Raw genomic sequence first — 19473 nt, forward strand, 5'->3', positions numbered from 1 at the left:
ACTGGACTTACGCTCATATTCCTATCCCAGATCTGGATAGAGCCATCATGACAGCCAGCTGCAATAAGTTTCCCATCTCTGCTGTATGTGCAGGTTGTAGGAATCACTCGTTTACCTTGAACTGATCGTGGCTTAAATACGCTTTTGTGCTTTTTTTCATTGTTAACGTCCCAAGTCCTCACAGTTCTGAAAAAATAGTTTAAATAAACAGTTGTTTTAGATAATGTTATTATATATAAAATAATTCTTCTTGTGATAAAACCAAATACCTTTTCCAGCACAAATGGCATATAATATTGCTCAAATTAAGCTGTAATGGCAAAACAGCATTTTAAGCTATGAGGACAACTTTTCAAGTAAGAAACATCATGTTCACTAAAATGCATCTAAAGTTAAAAAATAATTAATACAAACAAAAAAAACCCAAACCAAAACACTTTTCCCCAAAACTCTCGTGTAAATACATAAATAATTTAGAATTTGGAAGATAACAAAAAGTTAATGCACAGGTACTACATAATCTCCACTGCCAATGGAAGTCAGGAAGAGGAAAGTATTTAGTCCTCTACTAAGACTTAATACTTCAGGAAATAGGCATGAATGCTTATACAAATTCATAACGAAAACAGATTTCTTAACTATTTGGATGTAACAACAACTGAATATTCTGCTTTTAACTGGCTGGCTATTCCTCACGCTTTACTTTTAAAAGGCATTTAAAATATTAATTTTAATATTACTGTAGTTCTCTTCCACTAACCCTGAAGATGTTAGAGTTCTGTTATAAAAGTGTTCTTCAAATATTTCAGAAAGACTAATTTATGTATTATTGTTTTTTCAGGTTGAGTTTTTCCCACATTAGCAAAACAAATACATCTTTTCTCTTTTTAATGGAAAAAGAGTATCTGCCTGGATCTTCTCTGTTCCTTAGATACAGAAAAACATCCAAATGAGAGAGAACTAAAACACTAGATACAGGTGGACCCTTTAAACTGTCTTAGATACAAATGTTTTCTGTCCATTTAATATGCTGAGGTCTTTCCATATAAAAATTCAAAACTCTTCTGGCATCTAATGCAGAGAAGAGTTTCAGAATTTGGCAAAGGAAGGAAGATCATTCATTTAGAAAGAAAAAGTCTCAAGGTTCTCAAGACAACCCCATTTGTTTAGACTATACAAACATTGCCTATGATCCAACAGCACATAATTCACTGGTCTCTAGCAAAACAAATACAACTTTAACAGAGGCTGCCATTTCTCCAGAAGGAGACAAGATACCACAGCACAGTATTAGGAACTTCCTTCCATCAGAGCTACAGGACCAGACACGCCATAGAGCTGACATATAAATAATTCTAGAATAAAATAGACAAGAAAATGAGCTGGAAATACCTCAGAGAGGTTACAATCAACTGCACATTTAATGACAGTAATCAGAAATCAGTAACCGTAAGTTAGAATGAATAAGTAGAATTAACCTTCAGTTTTCCATAATAAAGTCAAGGTTAGTTTCATTTTTAAAAGTCTTCAAATCTCCTATGCGTAAGGCATCACTTCATTGCTGTATTTGGAGCTCTAGCACAAGACATTCAAGTGTTCTGATACTTAGTTTGGGTTTGAGGTTTTGGCAAGCTTTTTATTTGATGGTTTTAACTATTACTTTTATTTTAAATAATGCACTATATTGCAATTATGATTAGGCTTACTAGAAGATTTTCAGAAGTTGCTTTCATGCTCAAACATTCAATGATTCTGACCTTCCCTTTTTAATGTCCTTGTGTGGTCAATACCCATCTCAGGCTCCTGCCTTTCATTCACACTTTCTCCCACTGTGATATTTGCTTAAAACTTGAGTCTTTTTCCATTCCTCTTCCTCCACAATACTCAATCTCTCCAAAATTTCATTTGAATGTCCTGCATCTTCAGCTTCTCTTCTTAAATTGAGTGACGACCATGTCCGACAGAACAGCTCTGTCCCCTCTTACAGTGCAAGTTCCCAAGGACTGCCTTGGCACACCCCTTCTCAAGTGGTGCACCAGGTAATACAGTTATGTGCAGGGAACTTCAGAGCCCTTTCATTCCAGATGCCTCACAGCATCTCAGATGTAATTGCAGAAAAATCTCCTCAGAATCCTTTATCCTCCCAATTCTTTACTTCTGCTGGCATGGAATGACTTTTTTAAACCCTGCAGTTTCCTCTTTTTGGGGCTCAAGTGTCCTGACAAAACCTCAGAAACCGGCTACACGAAGAGCATATTCAAACCTTTTTATCATTTTACCTTTCCACTGTAAAGGAAGAAGAAGCACTTGTATACTCCTATTCCTTATAAAACACATTAAAATAAGTATGAGCATTCAATCAGCTGTAATGTCAGCAGGTCAGCTGAAAAATCCAAGTTCTCTGAACTGCTGCTTCCACTGCAAACAGTTGGCCATATTCCCACATATATGAATTACATGCCCTGTCAAAAATGCCCACATAGCCTACAGTATATATTTGATATTCCCTCAATGTTATCTTAATGTCCCCACACTGAGCATGTGTTTGCTGTTGCCTTGCTGCTACTGGATCTAATGAAAGAAAAAATTATACTAAAGTAAGTATCTTGAAAGAAATGGCCTATATATTAGTTACAAATTTGTCAGTCACTCCCAGAAAGCCGTAATTCATGAGCTAAGACTGAGCTCATTAATGTCTTCTTTCACATAAGATCTTTTAAGTATTTTTATTCTTTATGGAAATATTTCCTATTTTTAAATGGACATCATATTGCAAATACATCTCATAATACTATCTGCAAAATTTCAGCTTAGCATGGTTTTTGACTAAATCACCACCAACTAAAACACCAGGAGTCATCTGTAAATTATGTATGTGTTTCCTTCAGACCAATGAGAGACTAGAAGCAGTGATCACTGAAGGACCTTGGGGACAGACCTTCACTGGAATGAAAGAAGACTTAGACTGGACATTGGGAAGAATTTCTTCACAGGAAGGGTGATTATACAGGAATGGGCTGCTGAGGGAAGTAGTAAAGTCACATCTTTGGAAGTGTTTAAGGAAAGACTGCACATGGCACTGAATGCCATGGTCTGGTTGACCATGGTGGGTCACAGGCTGGAATGAATCCCAGAGGCCTTTTCCAACCTAATTGATTCTTTGGTTGTATATGCCCAGCTGTGAGCACTCATAACCCACAGAGCCAAACATGTCCTGGACTGCATCCAGAGCCCTGTGGGCAGCAGGGGAGGCAGGGGATTCTGCCCCCCTGCTCTGCTCTGCTCTGCTGAGACCCACCTGGAGCTGCATGCAGCATAAAAAGGACAAGGACCTGTTGAAGCAAGTCCAGACGCAACAGAGGATCAGGGGGCTGCAGCACAACTCCTGTGAGGACAGGATGAGAATTGGGTTTGCTCAGACAGGAAAAGAGACAGCTCTGGGGAGACCAAAAGCAACTGTAAGTACTAAAAAGATGGTTGTAAAAAAGATGGAAAGTGATTTTTGCAGAGTATACAGTGATAGCACAAGTGGGAACTGTTTAAACTAAAGCAGAAGAGACTTAGAATCAATATTAGGAACGAATCCTTTACTGTGACCATGTGAGGCTCTGGCACAGGTTGCTTAGAGAAGTTGTGGATGTCACATCCCTAGAAATGTTCAAGATCTGGTTGGACAAGGATCTGAGCAATGTGGTCTAGTGGGTGGCATCCCTGACATTGGCTGGAGAGGGGAGACTTTGAAATTAGATGACCTCTGAAGTTTCTTCCAACCCAGCCCGTTCTGTAGTATTGTGACTAACATCTAATTCCTCCCATTCTAGTCAGAAGGAAAGAAGTTAAAAAGGAAAAGAAGCATAGAAACTCGATTAATTTACCTTCAGGTAATATTGTCTTTAAATTGGCAAATATGGCAAAAAAATATATGGACTGCTCCCATATATTATCTCTGTTTCTAACCCTCAATCAGCATACCACATAACAGTCAACTCGGGGTACATTATGTAATTATGACTCTGGGGTTTTCTTCTGGAATATTTTGTACCATTTACTTATTTCCTCTTCCTCAGACATAATGAAAAAATAAATAAATGAGATTGCATGACAAAAGTTCTATTTTCACTTTCTAAGCTCAGAAGCTTCACTTCTCTGAGCTCAGTCTGTTGTTTGTGTTGAAATGAATAAAAAAAATTTACCCCTGCATTAATCAGATAATTTCCAGGGCACTCATTTTGTTAAAAAAAACCTTCTTAAGATTATCTCCTCAGAAGTAAAAAAGTGGGAGATGAAAAAATAACACTGTTTAATGCTCTATGTTGCACCACTTAGCAGAAGTATAATATTATCTGTTGACAGGCAGAACCAAGGTATTTTTGGACTCCAGTGAAAACAAAAGAAAAGCATTTCCTGAATGAGCCTTTTTTTCCACCTGAAACAAACTGTTTAATCAAAGTTTTTTCTTTAGTAAAAAGAACAGAGGGATTTTTTTTAAACTGTACTTCTAACATATACTGTTGTTTACTCATTACATCAAGTTTTAATACATTCATCCCATCAACATTTATGGTTTCTCTTCCATAAATTCCATTTCAATTAAAATATCCATGAAGAAGGCTCCACATGCACATGTTTAAATTCAACTTCTTAAATGATGGATTCCACATCTGCAAAACAGATTTTGCAAAAGTGATTTTGTAAAGTTCTTATATTTGCCAAGAGCAATTCAAAGCAACTTAGAAAAGGAGGGGAATGTTCTTTTGGAAATGTAATGTGGGTATTTTCATGACCACTGAGAAATTAAATGACACATAATAAACAACTAATTTAATTACTGAGGTTCTAGGAGAGATTTTGGCAAGATTTTTCCCCCAGAATATTTTTCTCTCTTTTTTCCCTTTTTTCTCATGTTCTTATTATGCTATTAGTAACTTCAAATTTCTAATAAAATTAATTATTGGCAATGCTGCTGCATTATACAAATTATTATAGTTAGGTAGCTGCATTTCCCAGACTGCAAGCACAAAAAAATTCTCTGTCATGAGTCAGCTAGACACTGCCCTAATATAATCTGTTGAAACTCAAGAAATGAACTAGTGTTAACTTCAAAAGCCAGACCTGCCAAATTCCACTAAGCTTTTTAGTCTGTCCCACCTCCTCTGTTTCTACTGGACTGGAAAACTCTATTGCACAATGTTGAATGTTACTGGCATTTAATATGTTAAGTATACTCTGTATAATAAAGTCTACTCTTATCACTTGAAATACAAAAGAAGCAAAGAGTACACTGTTGTTAAAACATATTGTTAAAAGTACAGAACAGGCTTAATGTTGTACATCTAATAACTTAATTACAGTGTAATTAAGTATAATGAAGTCTACTCTTATCACTTGAAATACAAAAGAAGCAAAGAGTACACTGTTGTTAAAACATATTGTTAAAAGTACAGAACAGGCTTAATGTTGTACATCTAATAACTTAATTACAGTGTGCACCTCTGGAATATATTATAGTACCTACCTATGTAATAAGGTGGCAAAACTTAATATACTTCAAAATCATCCTACAAATACAGTGGCAATGAAATTGATCTGCCCCATACAAGATGACACCAAGTCAGCAATGATAGAAAACACATCTTTAAAGTGTTAAATTACGACTCTTTATAAACAAAAAAGCAACTGATCTTACAGTAGGGGTTTCTTAAATCTCTTTTATCACATAAAACAAACACACATACATGGGAATGAAATTAAGGAACTTATTAATACAGTGGAAAATTGCCTAAAGCAGAATATTTAAAGAGGTTAGTTAAGAAATAGCTGCAAATTCTGTTAGGATGTACTTCATGCATATGAAGGTGCATCATTATGTCAGCAATAAAACTTTTATTATTGTGTTCTTTTTGCCCTCTTTTAACAGAAGTATGCTATAGTCTTCTGTTGTGCACATAGGACCCAAGGAAGATTGAGTCACCTGCCAGACAGTGAAAAAATTTGTACACATAAATGGGTAAAGAAATCCAGCAAAACTTTCCATACTTGTTTGGCAGAAAAACTTCTAAAAAAGATACCTATTTCCAGATTTGAACAGAAGTAAAATAATTTGAACCAGAATACAAGAAAAGTCACATCCAACATATGTAAAATCATAATTACAGAAGAAACTGCCAAAAATATGTACACAACTTAGTAACTTATAATAACTCTACTTTTCTGTCACTCAAATAAAGTAAAAATGTAAAAAGTCAAAGAGAAAAATTTAACAGAGTAAAAAAAATGTATTTGATACATAGCAAATGAGCTAAGCAACTATGAAACCATATTTTTCTATATTTTCAAATTAAACTGGTAGCCTTTTTTTAGACAGGAAAAATTACCATCAATTGCATGTACAAAGTACAAAAGTACAAAGTACACCATTTCTATGCACAAGAGCAGTTGAATTGTAATTACTGTGGTGGAGTAGATTAAAACCTAGTAACAATGAATGGGAAGTGCTCCTATTCTCCAGTGTGAAGGAACCAAAAAGCAACCAACTCAAAATTAAAATTACACATAAGCATGTCTGAGAGAGCATGGAGAGTAAGTCTTCTGAATTATTAAGCAAAAATCCTGCTGATGGCCAATATATGTAACATTTGAGGAAAATTAAATTAGAAAGGAGACAGAGAAGAACTGGAGGAATATTAGATCAGAAGCAATAGACTGCTGTGCAGTTTGTTCATGGGAGGAAAATAGCAGCAGCCAATACTAATGAGTTATGACATACAATCACTTCTGACTGAGAACACAGTCATTCAGACACAAAGTCTGTGTGACCCTTTAGAGGTTATACTGTAAAGACACAGTAGAATACCTACTGACTGAACCTCTTACTTATGGCCTAAATAGTCAGTTTTTAATGAAATCAAAGATCACAAGCTTTCTGGACTGAGTAATTTTTGCTTTTTCCCTGATTAAATCACTGGGTCAGACTAACAATACAAAAAGGCACTCTTAAGGTTAAAAATTCAAGAGTAGAAACAAATTTCCTAGAAACAAGTAAGCAAATAACATAACACAAGTCTTCAACATTTTTTTAATCAACAGAACCTGTACATAAAATGGGATACTATTTGCATATGTACTCCTTATCTATTTCAGATGTTCCCTTCTACATACCACTCCAAAGTGATGGAAAATACATCCTTTGGAATTTTGCACAATTTTTTTTTTAAGTACTTTAATGAAAACCTGACCATTCCCTTGAAGTATCTACTGATCAGTTCACCAAAATGACCAATTCCAAAATTTGGTCATCCTCAAAGATTACAGCAGACATATTTTGCATATCATATTGGCAGAAAGAAGGAGTGACAAAATACTACACATTAAAACCAATCCTGCATTTTAAATGTTGCCATTTATTAATTCTCACCAACAGCTGTTAAATTAAAGCTCAAGAAAGAGCATCAAGACACATAAATGGAAATATTTTGGAATGGATATCTTAAAAGAAGTCCAAGATTCTGCTCTATACTGTCTTCCACCTTCACTGTGAACTTTCCACTGAATTCCCAAAGTAAAATTCAGATAAATACCTTGTTATACCCAGTCTTCAAAGACTCTGAATGCTTTAATTCAAAACAGTAAATTTCATCTAGGACCTAAAAGTTTCACAAGATTTTTTTTTCTTCATAAAAACTCTAAGCCACAATTTGCTTTAAATGTAATTGCTACCTTGGAAGACAGTATAACATATTAATACACAAATAATACATAGGGAAAGTTCAAGATCAAAAGGAAAGTAAATAATGGAAAATTTTCAATAAAAACAGAAGAACAACAATATTACACATCTATTCCATTAACAGTTAATATTAAGTTCCAGTGCAGTTAGTGATGTTCAGCAGCATTTTCCTCACATCAAAACAAATACTCTGAAAATAAATATAACAAAAGGTTTTGTGGGAAAAACTTTATAATCTCAGAACACAAAAACAGCTATTAGGGGAAAAAAACACACAGGCAGAATGAAAGGCTGAGAAGGAATAAAAAAAAAAGTGAAAAGTAGACCAATTGCATAGAACTGAAAAAAAAACCAAACCCACTAAGATAACTGCTGGACAGAAAGCAGTACTTGATAGTACGCAGACATGCCATACCAGTAAGAATCCTCACTTCTAAGCAAGGAGGATAAATGTTCAAGATACAGGATCTATTCAGTGCTGCTTAGAATACAGAAAAATAGAAGAAATCTAAAAATATTGATTACATTCTGAAGACAGGATAATTGTTAGTGGATGAGGTGAGAATGGGACAAACATCTTCCCCATCTCACCAAATCAAACTAACAGCTTCAGGAATCTATGCCCAAGAATAAAATACATGATAAGGAAATTACATTACTGAGAGGACATATTACTGAGATGATACTGTACTTAAATACATTCAAATTCTGAAGAAGAGTAATTGGAGGCAAATCACTGAGGCATTAAAAAACAAATAAAACTCCAAAAAGACTACCAAATTAAAGAAAACCCTAATCTAAAATCCAACACACAAACATGCTCCAGAGGTCTGTTTAAAATCCCAAAAGAGTGATACACAAAATGGTCCCTTCAGCCTAAGAAAATAGTCTCCAAATTAAAGGCATATACTGTACTGTACTGAAAACAAAGGCTGCAGGGCTAATATTTGATTAAAAATAATTCATTTAGGGGTTCCAGTCTGTGTTGTTGTGATGGATTCCTTTTCAAAGAATTTTTTCTCAAGTTTAACTCATGGATTCAGTCTGTTTGCCTCCCTTCCAATGGCCAATATACAGGCAAAAGCTGAACATGACCATCATAGTTGAGTATAATAAGCCTTTATCCCTTAGTATTTCCTTAAATATTAAACTATTTTCCTTTCATGTTTCCCTGAAATGCTGACCATATTTGATTGCAATTGTGAAAAACATTTGGGCAGCTAAACTGCACTATGAGACAAAAGTCTTGCTGGTTTTGAATTACTTTCTCACTGGCATTGACAGCTAATTTGCTTTGTTTCTTGTTGATGATATCTTCAGATACAAATCTGACTGAAGAAAAAGGTGTTTATCTTTGCATCAACCATTAAGACAACAATAATTTCTTCAGTTCAAATCAGCAAGGTACCTAAAAGCAAGTCTTCAGAAAACAGTGCACTGACTAGGTTAGAGAACTATCCCCTGAAGATATTTTCTTCCAATGAGTAATAGATTCAGTGATTTCAGTGAAAGATATTGAGCACTGTAAGAGTCATTATGCCTTTTGACTTAATAATAATTCAAAGTCTATTTTCATGCTGTGCAATTTAAAAAAGCTGAGCACTAGTATTTTCCTGAGACTGTGTAGCACTTTACACACAAGAAGCCCTTCATTGACCATTCCAGCAACATCTAACATCAATATTATTATTATTTCTATACAGAACATGAGATAAATTACAGGTATTATGTGATTCAATTCTGAGTTGTGACAGTAAAAGTAGATACAATTTTATGTCATTTTCTAAATGGGGGAAGCAGGCAATGAACTGAGATCTCATCTCCCACTTAGGAAAGATAAAGTGGGATGTAATCAATCTCCCTAGGGGGCACATTGGATTAAGACCAAAGGGAAAGACTTCTGGTAAAGGACAGCTTGACAGTTCAAGTTACTGTCACTTGCATGAATTGAAATGACTCAAGAGCAGTCTTGCATGATACTGCAAAAGGAGGGGTTAATCACTAGGAAAACAGGATGCTTTCTAAAGAGCTGATTAGTCATGGCTATAAAATAGCTTAGGCTCACTTAGATCTCAAGGTTTTTTCACTCCATTAAATAGCTTAAATTGGATCTAACACTCAGCTGAACTCTTCATTACACCAGTGAAAAATCAACCAAAATTAAACAGTCAAGGATGGAAAAGCTCTCTAAGACAACACCTCAGCTGACCCTACACGCATTAGTTTTAACTGCTTTTGCTGTCATCTTAGATCTCGCTCAGACGTTTTTCTGCAGGTCCACTAGCAATGAACTGCAATTTAGTTACTTACCTTAACAAAGGTAAGTAACTAAAGGGAGCAAATTATAAGCCTTAAATGTATTTTGATTTCTGGAGTTAAGAGAATCTGCTCTACATAATGCAAAGTCTGACTCAGCTGCACAAATTAAGTATGCACCTTGGGCTACAGAAAATTTTAAAAGTGAGTTTTACTTTGTCTTTATGTATGAAGTACCAATCTTCATGCATTGCAGTGTAATGGCATAAAAGCTTATATCCTACTTATAAAGAGCAGGACAAACTGCAGCACATAAGGTAAATGCAAATTTAGGTATCTGTATTTAGATTTTCCGGAATACCCACTGAAGTCTAAGACACTTTCCTCATACTCACAGGAATTCAGAAAGGAAAAAAGCATCTCTTCAAGAAAAAAAAAATACAGTTCTTAGCCTTAGAACTCCGGAGAGTCAAGATGCAGTCCCACATCTGTCTGGATAACTACACAGAATATTTTTTCATATATTATCGTCATGGCTTACTCATATCATAATACTTACACTACTGAGGAAGCCCCTATATTCCTTTCTTACTTTTGTGTGAAGTTAAAGGTTTAAAGCAATACATTAGTAGACAAAATAGTATTGAATTTTATGATTCTCAAGGATAAACACTAAGGGACTTATGCACCCTTATTAATTATATTCTTCACATGCAGAAAAATGGTGGGGATTTTGCTGAGTTTAAAATGTGTAGAATTAAAAATAGGAAAGTGTCATGGTTCGACAGAAAGGCAGGACACAAATAACTAAGAATGCTTCTAACAATCTAATTTTTCTTAAAAAAAAAAAGAAACAGCTGAGAAGTGACCTGTTTCATAGCTTAATTTGATAAAAATATCAAATAGCTCTAGAGTTTGAACATGTTACTTGTAGCCCTCTAGTCTTGTGTTTGCTTGAAGCCCTGAAGTTTCTGACTGTTCAGAAATTCACCTTTTAGTTCACTGCACAACCTGCTGCTACCTGAGCAACTTGATCTGAGTTGCCTTTGCACTAAGCAGGGAATTGAACCAGATGACCTCCAGATGTCCTCTTCAACCTAAATTATTCTGTGACTACAGACCACTCAAAAGGGTACTCTACCATCCATTTAGAACATAAAAATATTCCTGAAGGTATGCTAACTTCTTATATCTAAAATTCTATGAACCATGAAAAAACTGCTCAAAAGCTAGTAAGAACAGAACTAAGAACTAATAGATCTAAGTCCAAAATCACAATAAATACATAAAAATGTCACCAGCATCTCCAAATGTAAGAGCTACTGGGAGACAGAAAAATCTGAGACTGACTGGAAAATCTGCAGAAGCTTCAGCTCCAACTGAACTGTTCACTGTCCTAAATGTTGTAAAGACATGTCTTGTCTCCATTTTCTAACTGCATTCATGAACAGTTAAAAGCGCTCACTGACATACAGAGCAATCAAATTTTAACTTGCAGCTGAGAGCACTCCTACAAAGGTCAATCAAGTAGCAAGAAAATTCTCTAATTTTTTTGTTTGTTTTTCCTCAATTAGAATTCATGGATGCTTCCTCAATAATTCAGCTATTCTTCAGTGAGTGCAAATGCCTAGTTCTACCCTTTCTTTTTACCTAGGGAATCAGCAAAATTTTTAATTTTCTTAGAATCACAGACCAGAATCACATATTATCTTGGAACAGACAGGACCCATCAGGATCATTGCTCCTTGCAGATCTACAAAAAACTAAATGACCTGACCAAGAGTCTCATTTAAATGCTCCTTGAACCCTGCCAGGCTTGATGGTGGAACCAGTTCCCTGGGGAACCTCTTACAGGGACCAACCACGTTCTCAGTGAAGAACCTATTCTTAATGTTCAGGCTGAACTTCCACTGATGTAGATTCATTCCAATTCCTCATGTCCTGCCACTGGTGACCAGAGAGATGAGATTAGCACCTTCCATCTGCTGTCCCCCAGGAGGTAGGTAAACATTCCTCTCCTCCAGGCTGAACAAGCACAGCGACTTCACCAGTTCCTCATCAGTCTTGCCCTCAAGACTTTTCTCCATTTTGGTCTCATTTCTCCTGATACACTCTAACAATTCAATGTCTTATGTCCTTATCCTGTGGCACTGAAAACTGTCCCCAGGACTCAAGGTGAGGCCCCACCAGTGCAATAATTTAGAATATTGTTGCAGAACAATAATTTAGAATATTTTGGTCCCACATTTCCTCTGCATTATTGGAAGTTTCCATTTTGATTTAAATTTTTAATTCTTAAGATGATCTACCTGAAGCTGTTTGACCTTTAAAAATTAAGTTATGCCATAAAAATGTCAGTTGAAAAAGCCCTCAAATGTAAGCTCTTACCATTGACTCATATCTTATTGCAGCAGCTAACATTTGAATAAATAAAAGCTTCAGAAAAAATATTAATGTAAACACACATAGTTTATAAAGACAAAAATAGCTTTACTAACCCTTTTGTAAACATCCAGCTTTCAGCAAGGGCCAGTACAGTCATTATTCAAACTCCTCTTAACCAGGCCTGTTCATTTGCTGTACTCTCTTAATCAGCTCTGCACCGTGTATGTATCTATAAACAGATAAGTCAGTCTAGGAGAAGCCATCCTCATGGATCTGTAATGGACTTCACACCTTTAGACACATCAAGACAAAAAGCAAACTACTATGCCAGTGCAGTGCAAATTACTACACACCTGTGAGATAACCACACTTTTTTGATGAAGGCACTCTAGTATTACAAACAAGCCTCCAGAGAAAAATTTTCTAAAGACATAAAATTATGACTTATCAGAAGATATTAATCAGTGACAGAACTTTAACCCACAATGATCCCTCTTCCTGCAGAATACCACGGTTCTGCACCAAAGGATGTGAATTCTGCTGTTCTGGAGACAGAAGAAAGAAAAAAATTCACCAGCCTCAACAGTGAGGCTTAGGAATTATGTGAATCAATTAAGTAATTGATTCACATAATTCCTAAGCCTCACTGTTGTGAACAGCTGAATTCCTATGGGTACATAATAAGTAAGACATGAACTTTGAGAGGATAAATAAAGTGGATATAAAAATCCCCCTAAATACTTTGATCTTCACAAATGTCAATTATGCTTTATTTTTACTTCATGCAATTCTTGAGAACAAGTTTTTACATAATATGCATGGCATTTCAATATCAGTATTTTAACAGTAAGAGACTATATAAAATACTAGTTAAATTAGGTTTGTGTGGAAGCAAAAAATACTTTATTCACATGGGTGAACACTGAGATGAAGACTTAAAATCTCTAACTGACAAAATATTTTAAAATAATTTCAATAAAATTACTTAATTTTGGGACCAGGTACCAGACTATTAGTTTCTTACCCTTGGTGTTCACTTGTGTGCCTGCACACAAGAATCAGGTTTCTCTTAAACTGTAATCTTTTGTTAATTCATGCACCTCTAGCTTTCCCCTTGTCTGAATTTTATGAATGTTGCACTAGTCACATACATTTGATATTTAATTCTAAGTAGTATAATCTGTAACAGTCTGGGAGTGCCTTATTTAAGTTAATTTCCAATTTACAAATAGTCATTACAAGAAATAAAGCTTGTTAGCCTCACTACCTTAAAGTCTAGCTACATTATGGCACTAAAAGTACATGGAATACATTTAAGTTATATTCCATATAATGATATTTCTTAAAAAAAAAAAAAAAAAAAAAAAAAAAGGTGACTCTTCCAAATCTTCCAAATCTCTAACACCTTCAGAAACTTTGCAGTATTTTCTACTTTTCCAACAACTTACACTTTTGAAACTGAGTACTTCAGCTTTCACTTGAACTTGAAGTATTATGCAAGTTCCAACTAGAGGCTCAGAAACAAGAAAAACAAGTAACCAAGTTGTTAAATATTTTCTTCATTTGCATTTTGAATACATGGATCTTATTATATATGTACTTGAAGATCTACTTGGCATTGTCCAATAAGTTACCATCTCTTTGTTTCATTGCTAAATCATTCATTTGAATGTAACCTGATGAAGACAGTCTCCAAACCAAGCCACTGCCTTTCTAACAAAGCAGATAAGGACTGTTCACAATATTCAATCCATCAATCCTGTCATAAGGTTGCTAGCCTTCAAAAGAAGGTTTAAAGAAAAAAAAAAGGAGCTTGCAACTGAAACAGCTAATTAAAACTACATTGACTTCTCCTCAAAATATCCAAATCTGTGAAACTAAATTATAATGCTATAATTTTTCATGTACCGTACTTGACAGCCTATTAACGTCATCTAGATCCTTCTAAATGGGTGTTTGGCTCAAACTCAAGCAATTCTAGAGTCACTGTGAGACTTGTTACTCAATGGCCAACATTCATGTAAATGAATGGGCGCTACATAAAATATAAGAGACATCCTTCATTTACTTGAAAAAGTTTTTAGAGCAAACAAATCATGGCCATAGACTCTGGCCCTCTGAGATTGTCTCACTGTGTGAAAGAACTGGAAAGATATATTCCATTTAAATGGCAATTTAGATTTAGTGGTCCAAGAAGACAGTTATATTATGTATTTTCACTCAGTGTTCTTGAAAGACTAACAAAAATCTTTCAAAGGAAAAGCAGTTCATTCTCTAAGTAAACAGAAACTGGAATGACACATCACTTATAGATAAGTAAACTAAAAAATTATTCAGAAAAAATCCATAAATTAATTGTTTGGATGAACTGAAGTAGGGTGTATCTCAAACCAAATCTGCTTTAAGTAAAATTATTTGCTAGATTTTTTAATAAACATACTGATAGAATAACTAATTTTTAAAGCCTAGGTGTGTACTATCAAAAAAGGGAAGACATCTTTTTTTATCTCTGAAACTTTTCAGTAACTGATATTCTGCTATTCATTTAATTCACTGTGAATTACACACCAGAAGAAAGAAAGCTACACAGGAGTGTAAGTAAATTATTTATTTTGAAGGAAGAATGTATATGGTCTAGTAAGTTTATAATGACAAAGGAAGATCTGCATCTTATCTCACCAGAAGTTCATCCTCAGGAGACTGAAATGTTTGCCAGCACGTTCTAAATTATACAGACAGCAGTGAATGTGGATCTTAATTTTAGATATTAGCTGACCAGAAGTTTCCACTACCATTAATGAGCTAAACTGAAGAATATCAGAATATGTTTTATGTCCTAGCAAACTGAAGATTTCACAAATCACATGCCTGGAAAGATTTCAAGGAGAAGAAATATTTAGGAAACCAAACTAATCCCTCTCAAGAGAAATGCAATTAATATAAATCTTTATTAGAAAGTATCTGAATGACAATATTAGCTTAAAAATTTACACTATTGCCACAAAACAACTGCAAAATTATCTACTGGGGAATGATTTGGAGACAGAAGAGAAGGGGTGAGCTAAAAGGTCAATGAGAAATTGGTTGATAAAACTGTGAAAGTAGACTGATTTTGGAGAAAAAACACTCAACTAAAACAGGAATGAAGTCTTGCAACTAATGTGCTACGGTAACAACAACTAGATACATATCCTTCCTCAGCTCCACCTGGACAGTTCTGCCATCCTCAGAAGGACCATGTATAGATTTCTTCCTATCCTCAAAAATTGAGTACATTTAACAGATACTCACAGCTCAATACCAAGCCTTTATCTATACAAAGCTAAATCATATTAACAGTTTTTAATCACTGAGAATCCCCAGCCTTTTCCAATCTCAGATTGATTAAATGTATTTAAGGGTTTGTCTGATGATTGAAAGAGAAATTTCATCCACAATTTCTGTGTGAAAGCTACAACTGGTAAAGAATTTACTGCATTTCTTCCTTAATAATCCATTCCACAGTCACATAATACATCTGATTACAAAGAAATACTTTCTTCTAGACAAATCTTGCTAGCTTTCAATTACTGGGTCGACTTACATCTTTAACAATTTAAAAACTTTTCAAATGTTGGAAATTTTATCTCTGTTTCAGTTTGTTTTTGTTTTTTTTTTTTGCTATTGCCAAATCTCTTAATATCCTATTCAATAAACTGAAATGTTCTCAGCTTCCTGAATATTCTTGAATTAGCTGAAGTTTCTGCATAAATCTCTGACACTTTTCTTTTCTATGTCTTTTACCATTCTTTTTAGACTGCTGTCATTGTAACTAGACACAGAACTCAATGGGTATTGCTGAAAAAGAACATTAACACCATCTCCTTTACCAATGCCATTAGTAGAAGCTCATTCTCTGTGTGTGCACACATTTTTACAGGATCTGCTTTTCCACAGCCTCATACTAAAAGCTTATATGTAATTAATCCTCCATAATTTTCAGGTTAACATTACTCTCTGTATATGATTTCCCACGCTCTAGTTTTCTAACACTAACCAGCTCACTAACCAATCTACTCTGAGTCAGTGGCTAACACTTAGTGTTCAGGTTTTGCTAGAAATATTCACACTTTCTCTGATAAAATCTGCTCTAATTAGAATAATTTATAGAAATATAGCCATTTTGAAGCAATAGTTCAGTCTTATGAAATTGCATTAGAAACATGTTGTTTTGATTATTTCAGATTATCAGTTTTAAATGTCTTCCTATTAGCTAGCCCAGTTGATAGATGAAAATGTCTCACATGTATTTACAAGATTAATCCTTTAAAAGGCAGAAACAAAACTCACTGAAATTAACAGAAAAAACTTCAACAGATTTTGGAATGTAATTTACTGCTAATAAATTACTAATGGATGCTGTACAAAAATTTATAAAAGTTTCTAATAAATAAACAAGAGAAACTTATTTCACAAAATCCCATACATAATTTCCATTATATTCTATCTCACTTGTGAAATGGGATTTATTTGCCTTACACAGAAATTTCTGAACTGGAAACTTTTCAAGATTTCATCATCTTCCAGTGAAACCATGCACCTTTGAAACCACTATTAGCTAACAAATGTAGCTTCATGCTGTTCCATGAAAAATGAAAACCACCCAACATACATTTCTAAACAAGCAACTTAGCAGTGGAATTTTAACTAAAACATGTATTTATATAACATGAGGACACTGATAAGAGAAACAACTTAAAATTTCATTACTCAAACAATGAAATTACCTGCAATTCCAAATGTCAAAAATCACAAAGCAAATATTTTCATAGAGTTTTGATCTATAGGATATCAAGTATCATTAGTCATTACTGTGTAGCTTTAATACAGAATCAGATTTGTACATTAATCATTGCAATTTAATTTTATTTTCTTAGATATAATACATATTTTATCTTTGTAAGGAAATGTGCCAAAATAAATCCTTGTCTACTCTACTTCACTTCCTTACTATCAAACAAAAACATTCTAATTTAGTTTACTAAGTCTGTTGTACTTCCCATTAGTACTAGAATAATCAAAAATTCTGGTCATTTGAATAAGATGCATATCTCATGAGAAAATAGCCCTTTAAACTGAGTTAGTTATAGGTTAAAATTATCATTGAATACATGAGAAGAAAAGATTCCATCTTCATAAAATAAAGACATAATACATTTTTTAGGAGAAGACAGGAGAGGAAATTGCCAGTGAAAGGTATCTGTGGAACAAAGTCACCACAATGGAAGTATTTGCGCAACAAATGACCCTAAACCATGGAAAAATTCCCATCAATTCCTCAAACGGCAAATTACCATCTTCTTCCCTATCTGAAATTAAGCTGACCTGATAGAAATACTAATACTTCCAGTTTCCCATCATTTCTGTTCTGCCAGAAGTAATCCCACAGAGCAGCTAACAGAATTGCACAAAAGTATTACCTTTTCTCAGTCAAGGTGAGGCAGGACCAGAGACGATGTAAGAGAAAATATTTTCCAGTCTGACTGAAAGGGGTTAGGAAACAAGTTTCAGGGAAGCTTATCCATATGAACCAAGTAGAGCACAATACAGGTAAGAAGTGAACTACTGTGTGCTCTGGGATAAAATAAGCAAATTTACACACCAAAACTTCTGCCTTCCTATCCTAAGCTAAGAACATTGCAATTGCCTAGCTAAAGCCTTTAAAAAGATTGTCCCTTCTTGCTCTACTCACTGCACGGTAAAACTCTTCAGGAAGTACTGAGCTACTGTGAATACTTCAATTCTGTGATTGTCAGATAAATCAACCAATTTTTTAACATGTACTTTCATCTGACACACAAAAATACTTTCAAGTTTCTTGCTGTAGTAAAAAACTTTACCTTGGCAAAACTAAAAATAAATCAGATGACAGAACTGTATTCCTCTATGTTCTAAATTAATTCTGAAAATTTTCCTAAACTGTAATATTGTACTGAGAATAAAAGCATCTCATAAAAATCTTAAAAAAAAATTTTCAAACTTCATTATTTCTCTTTCAACATGGAATACGGCATAGTATATGAATGTATATGTGTATACACAGCTACAAATACATGTGTTTGAAACAACTTGGCAAGAGTTATTTCTTTTTCTAAGACAGGAGTCCAAGTTATACTATCCCTCTGGTAAATTCAGTTGTTTGACCATAATGTCACTTGTATTTCCTAACCTATAAAATAGTATGATGCAACTAGATATGATTCAGGGTGATCTTTTTGGTGAGTAGGTACTTCAGACCCCAAAACATGCCCCACTCTCTATAACATACAGGTTGTTTTAAGAAATATATCTAAAAAGTGTAAGCAAAGCCTAAGACAGCAATTAAAAAATTTTTAATGATTCCCCAGATGAATGTAAAACATCAGTAATTATTTTCAAGTATGTTTTTTCCAACTCACCTTCAAATCTGTGAAGACAGATGCAGTGTTGAAGCTTAGGTTGTAACAAACATTTTTACAAATGTCTTGGTAGTAGCCCTGGCATGGCTATCTTACTGTTGTCAGTAGGTTTCAAAGCTGCAGATGGATCAGTGTTAACTGTATTTATTACATATAAAATGTTTCAAACACTGAATGTGTTAGGACTATTAATATTTACTCAAAGCCTACTTCAATGTTGTACTTTGGCGCTTTTAAACAAAACAAGGACAGTCTATGTAACAAGCTTTATCACTGTATTTCTTCAAATGCATTATTTAGAAAAATCTATAAATTCTACAATTCAGCAAGACAATATAACTACACTTACACTAAACTACACAAGTCCAAATTTAGCTCTCAACTATGTTTTCATATGCATGGTATTCCTGATATGTAAAAACATTAAAGAAAAGTAAAATTATAGCTTAAGTTCTCGAGTTGTCAACAATGCTGTTTCAAGCCCTAGGAGTGTTCAACAAACTCCAGGGCTGAATTCACTTCAAGTGTAAGCAGCTTAGGCTCAGCTGCTGTCAACCTGAAGTAAGCAGACAGTGCATAACCTGAAGCTTAGAATCTATATATCTAAGAAGAAATGCCATATAATCCTATCTTCACAGCCAGTGGATCTATTCTTCACAGTGCACAACC

At 34.4% G+C, this 19473-nt stretch overlaps 1 protein-coding gene across 2 annotated transcripts in view; it reads right to left on the bottom strand.

Moving 5' to 3' along the window:
* WDR70 (WD repeat domain 70) overlaps positions 1–19473 on the bottom strand; it is a 126891-nt gene that overhangs the window by 53935 nt on the left and 53483 nt on the right. The window contains exons 10-11 of one of the 2 annotated variants that reach the window (XM_021551628.3): positions 17827–17889; positions 12–186 (exon numbers count right to left, since the gene is read on the bottom strand). In XM_021551628.3, the coding sequence (XP_021407303.2) occupies positions 12–186; positions 17827–17889 (238 nt within the window). The remainder of the gene's footprint in view (positions 1–11; positions 187–17826; positions 17890–19473) is intronic. The other variant, XM_021551634.3, reaches the window with a different exon arrangement.

This window comes from Lonchura striata, chromosome Z (genome assembly GCF_046129695.1).
Source record: "Lonchura striata isolate bLonStr1 chromosome Z, bLonStr1.mat, whole genome shotgun sequence".
In the NCBI taxonomy this organism is placed as follows: domain Eukaryota; kingdom Metazoa; phylum Chordata; class Aves; order Passeriformes; family Estrildidae; genus Lonchura; species Lonchura striata.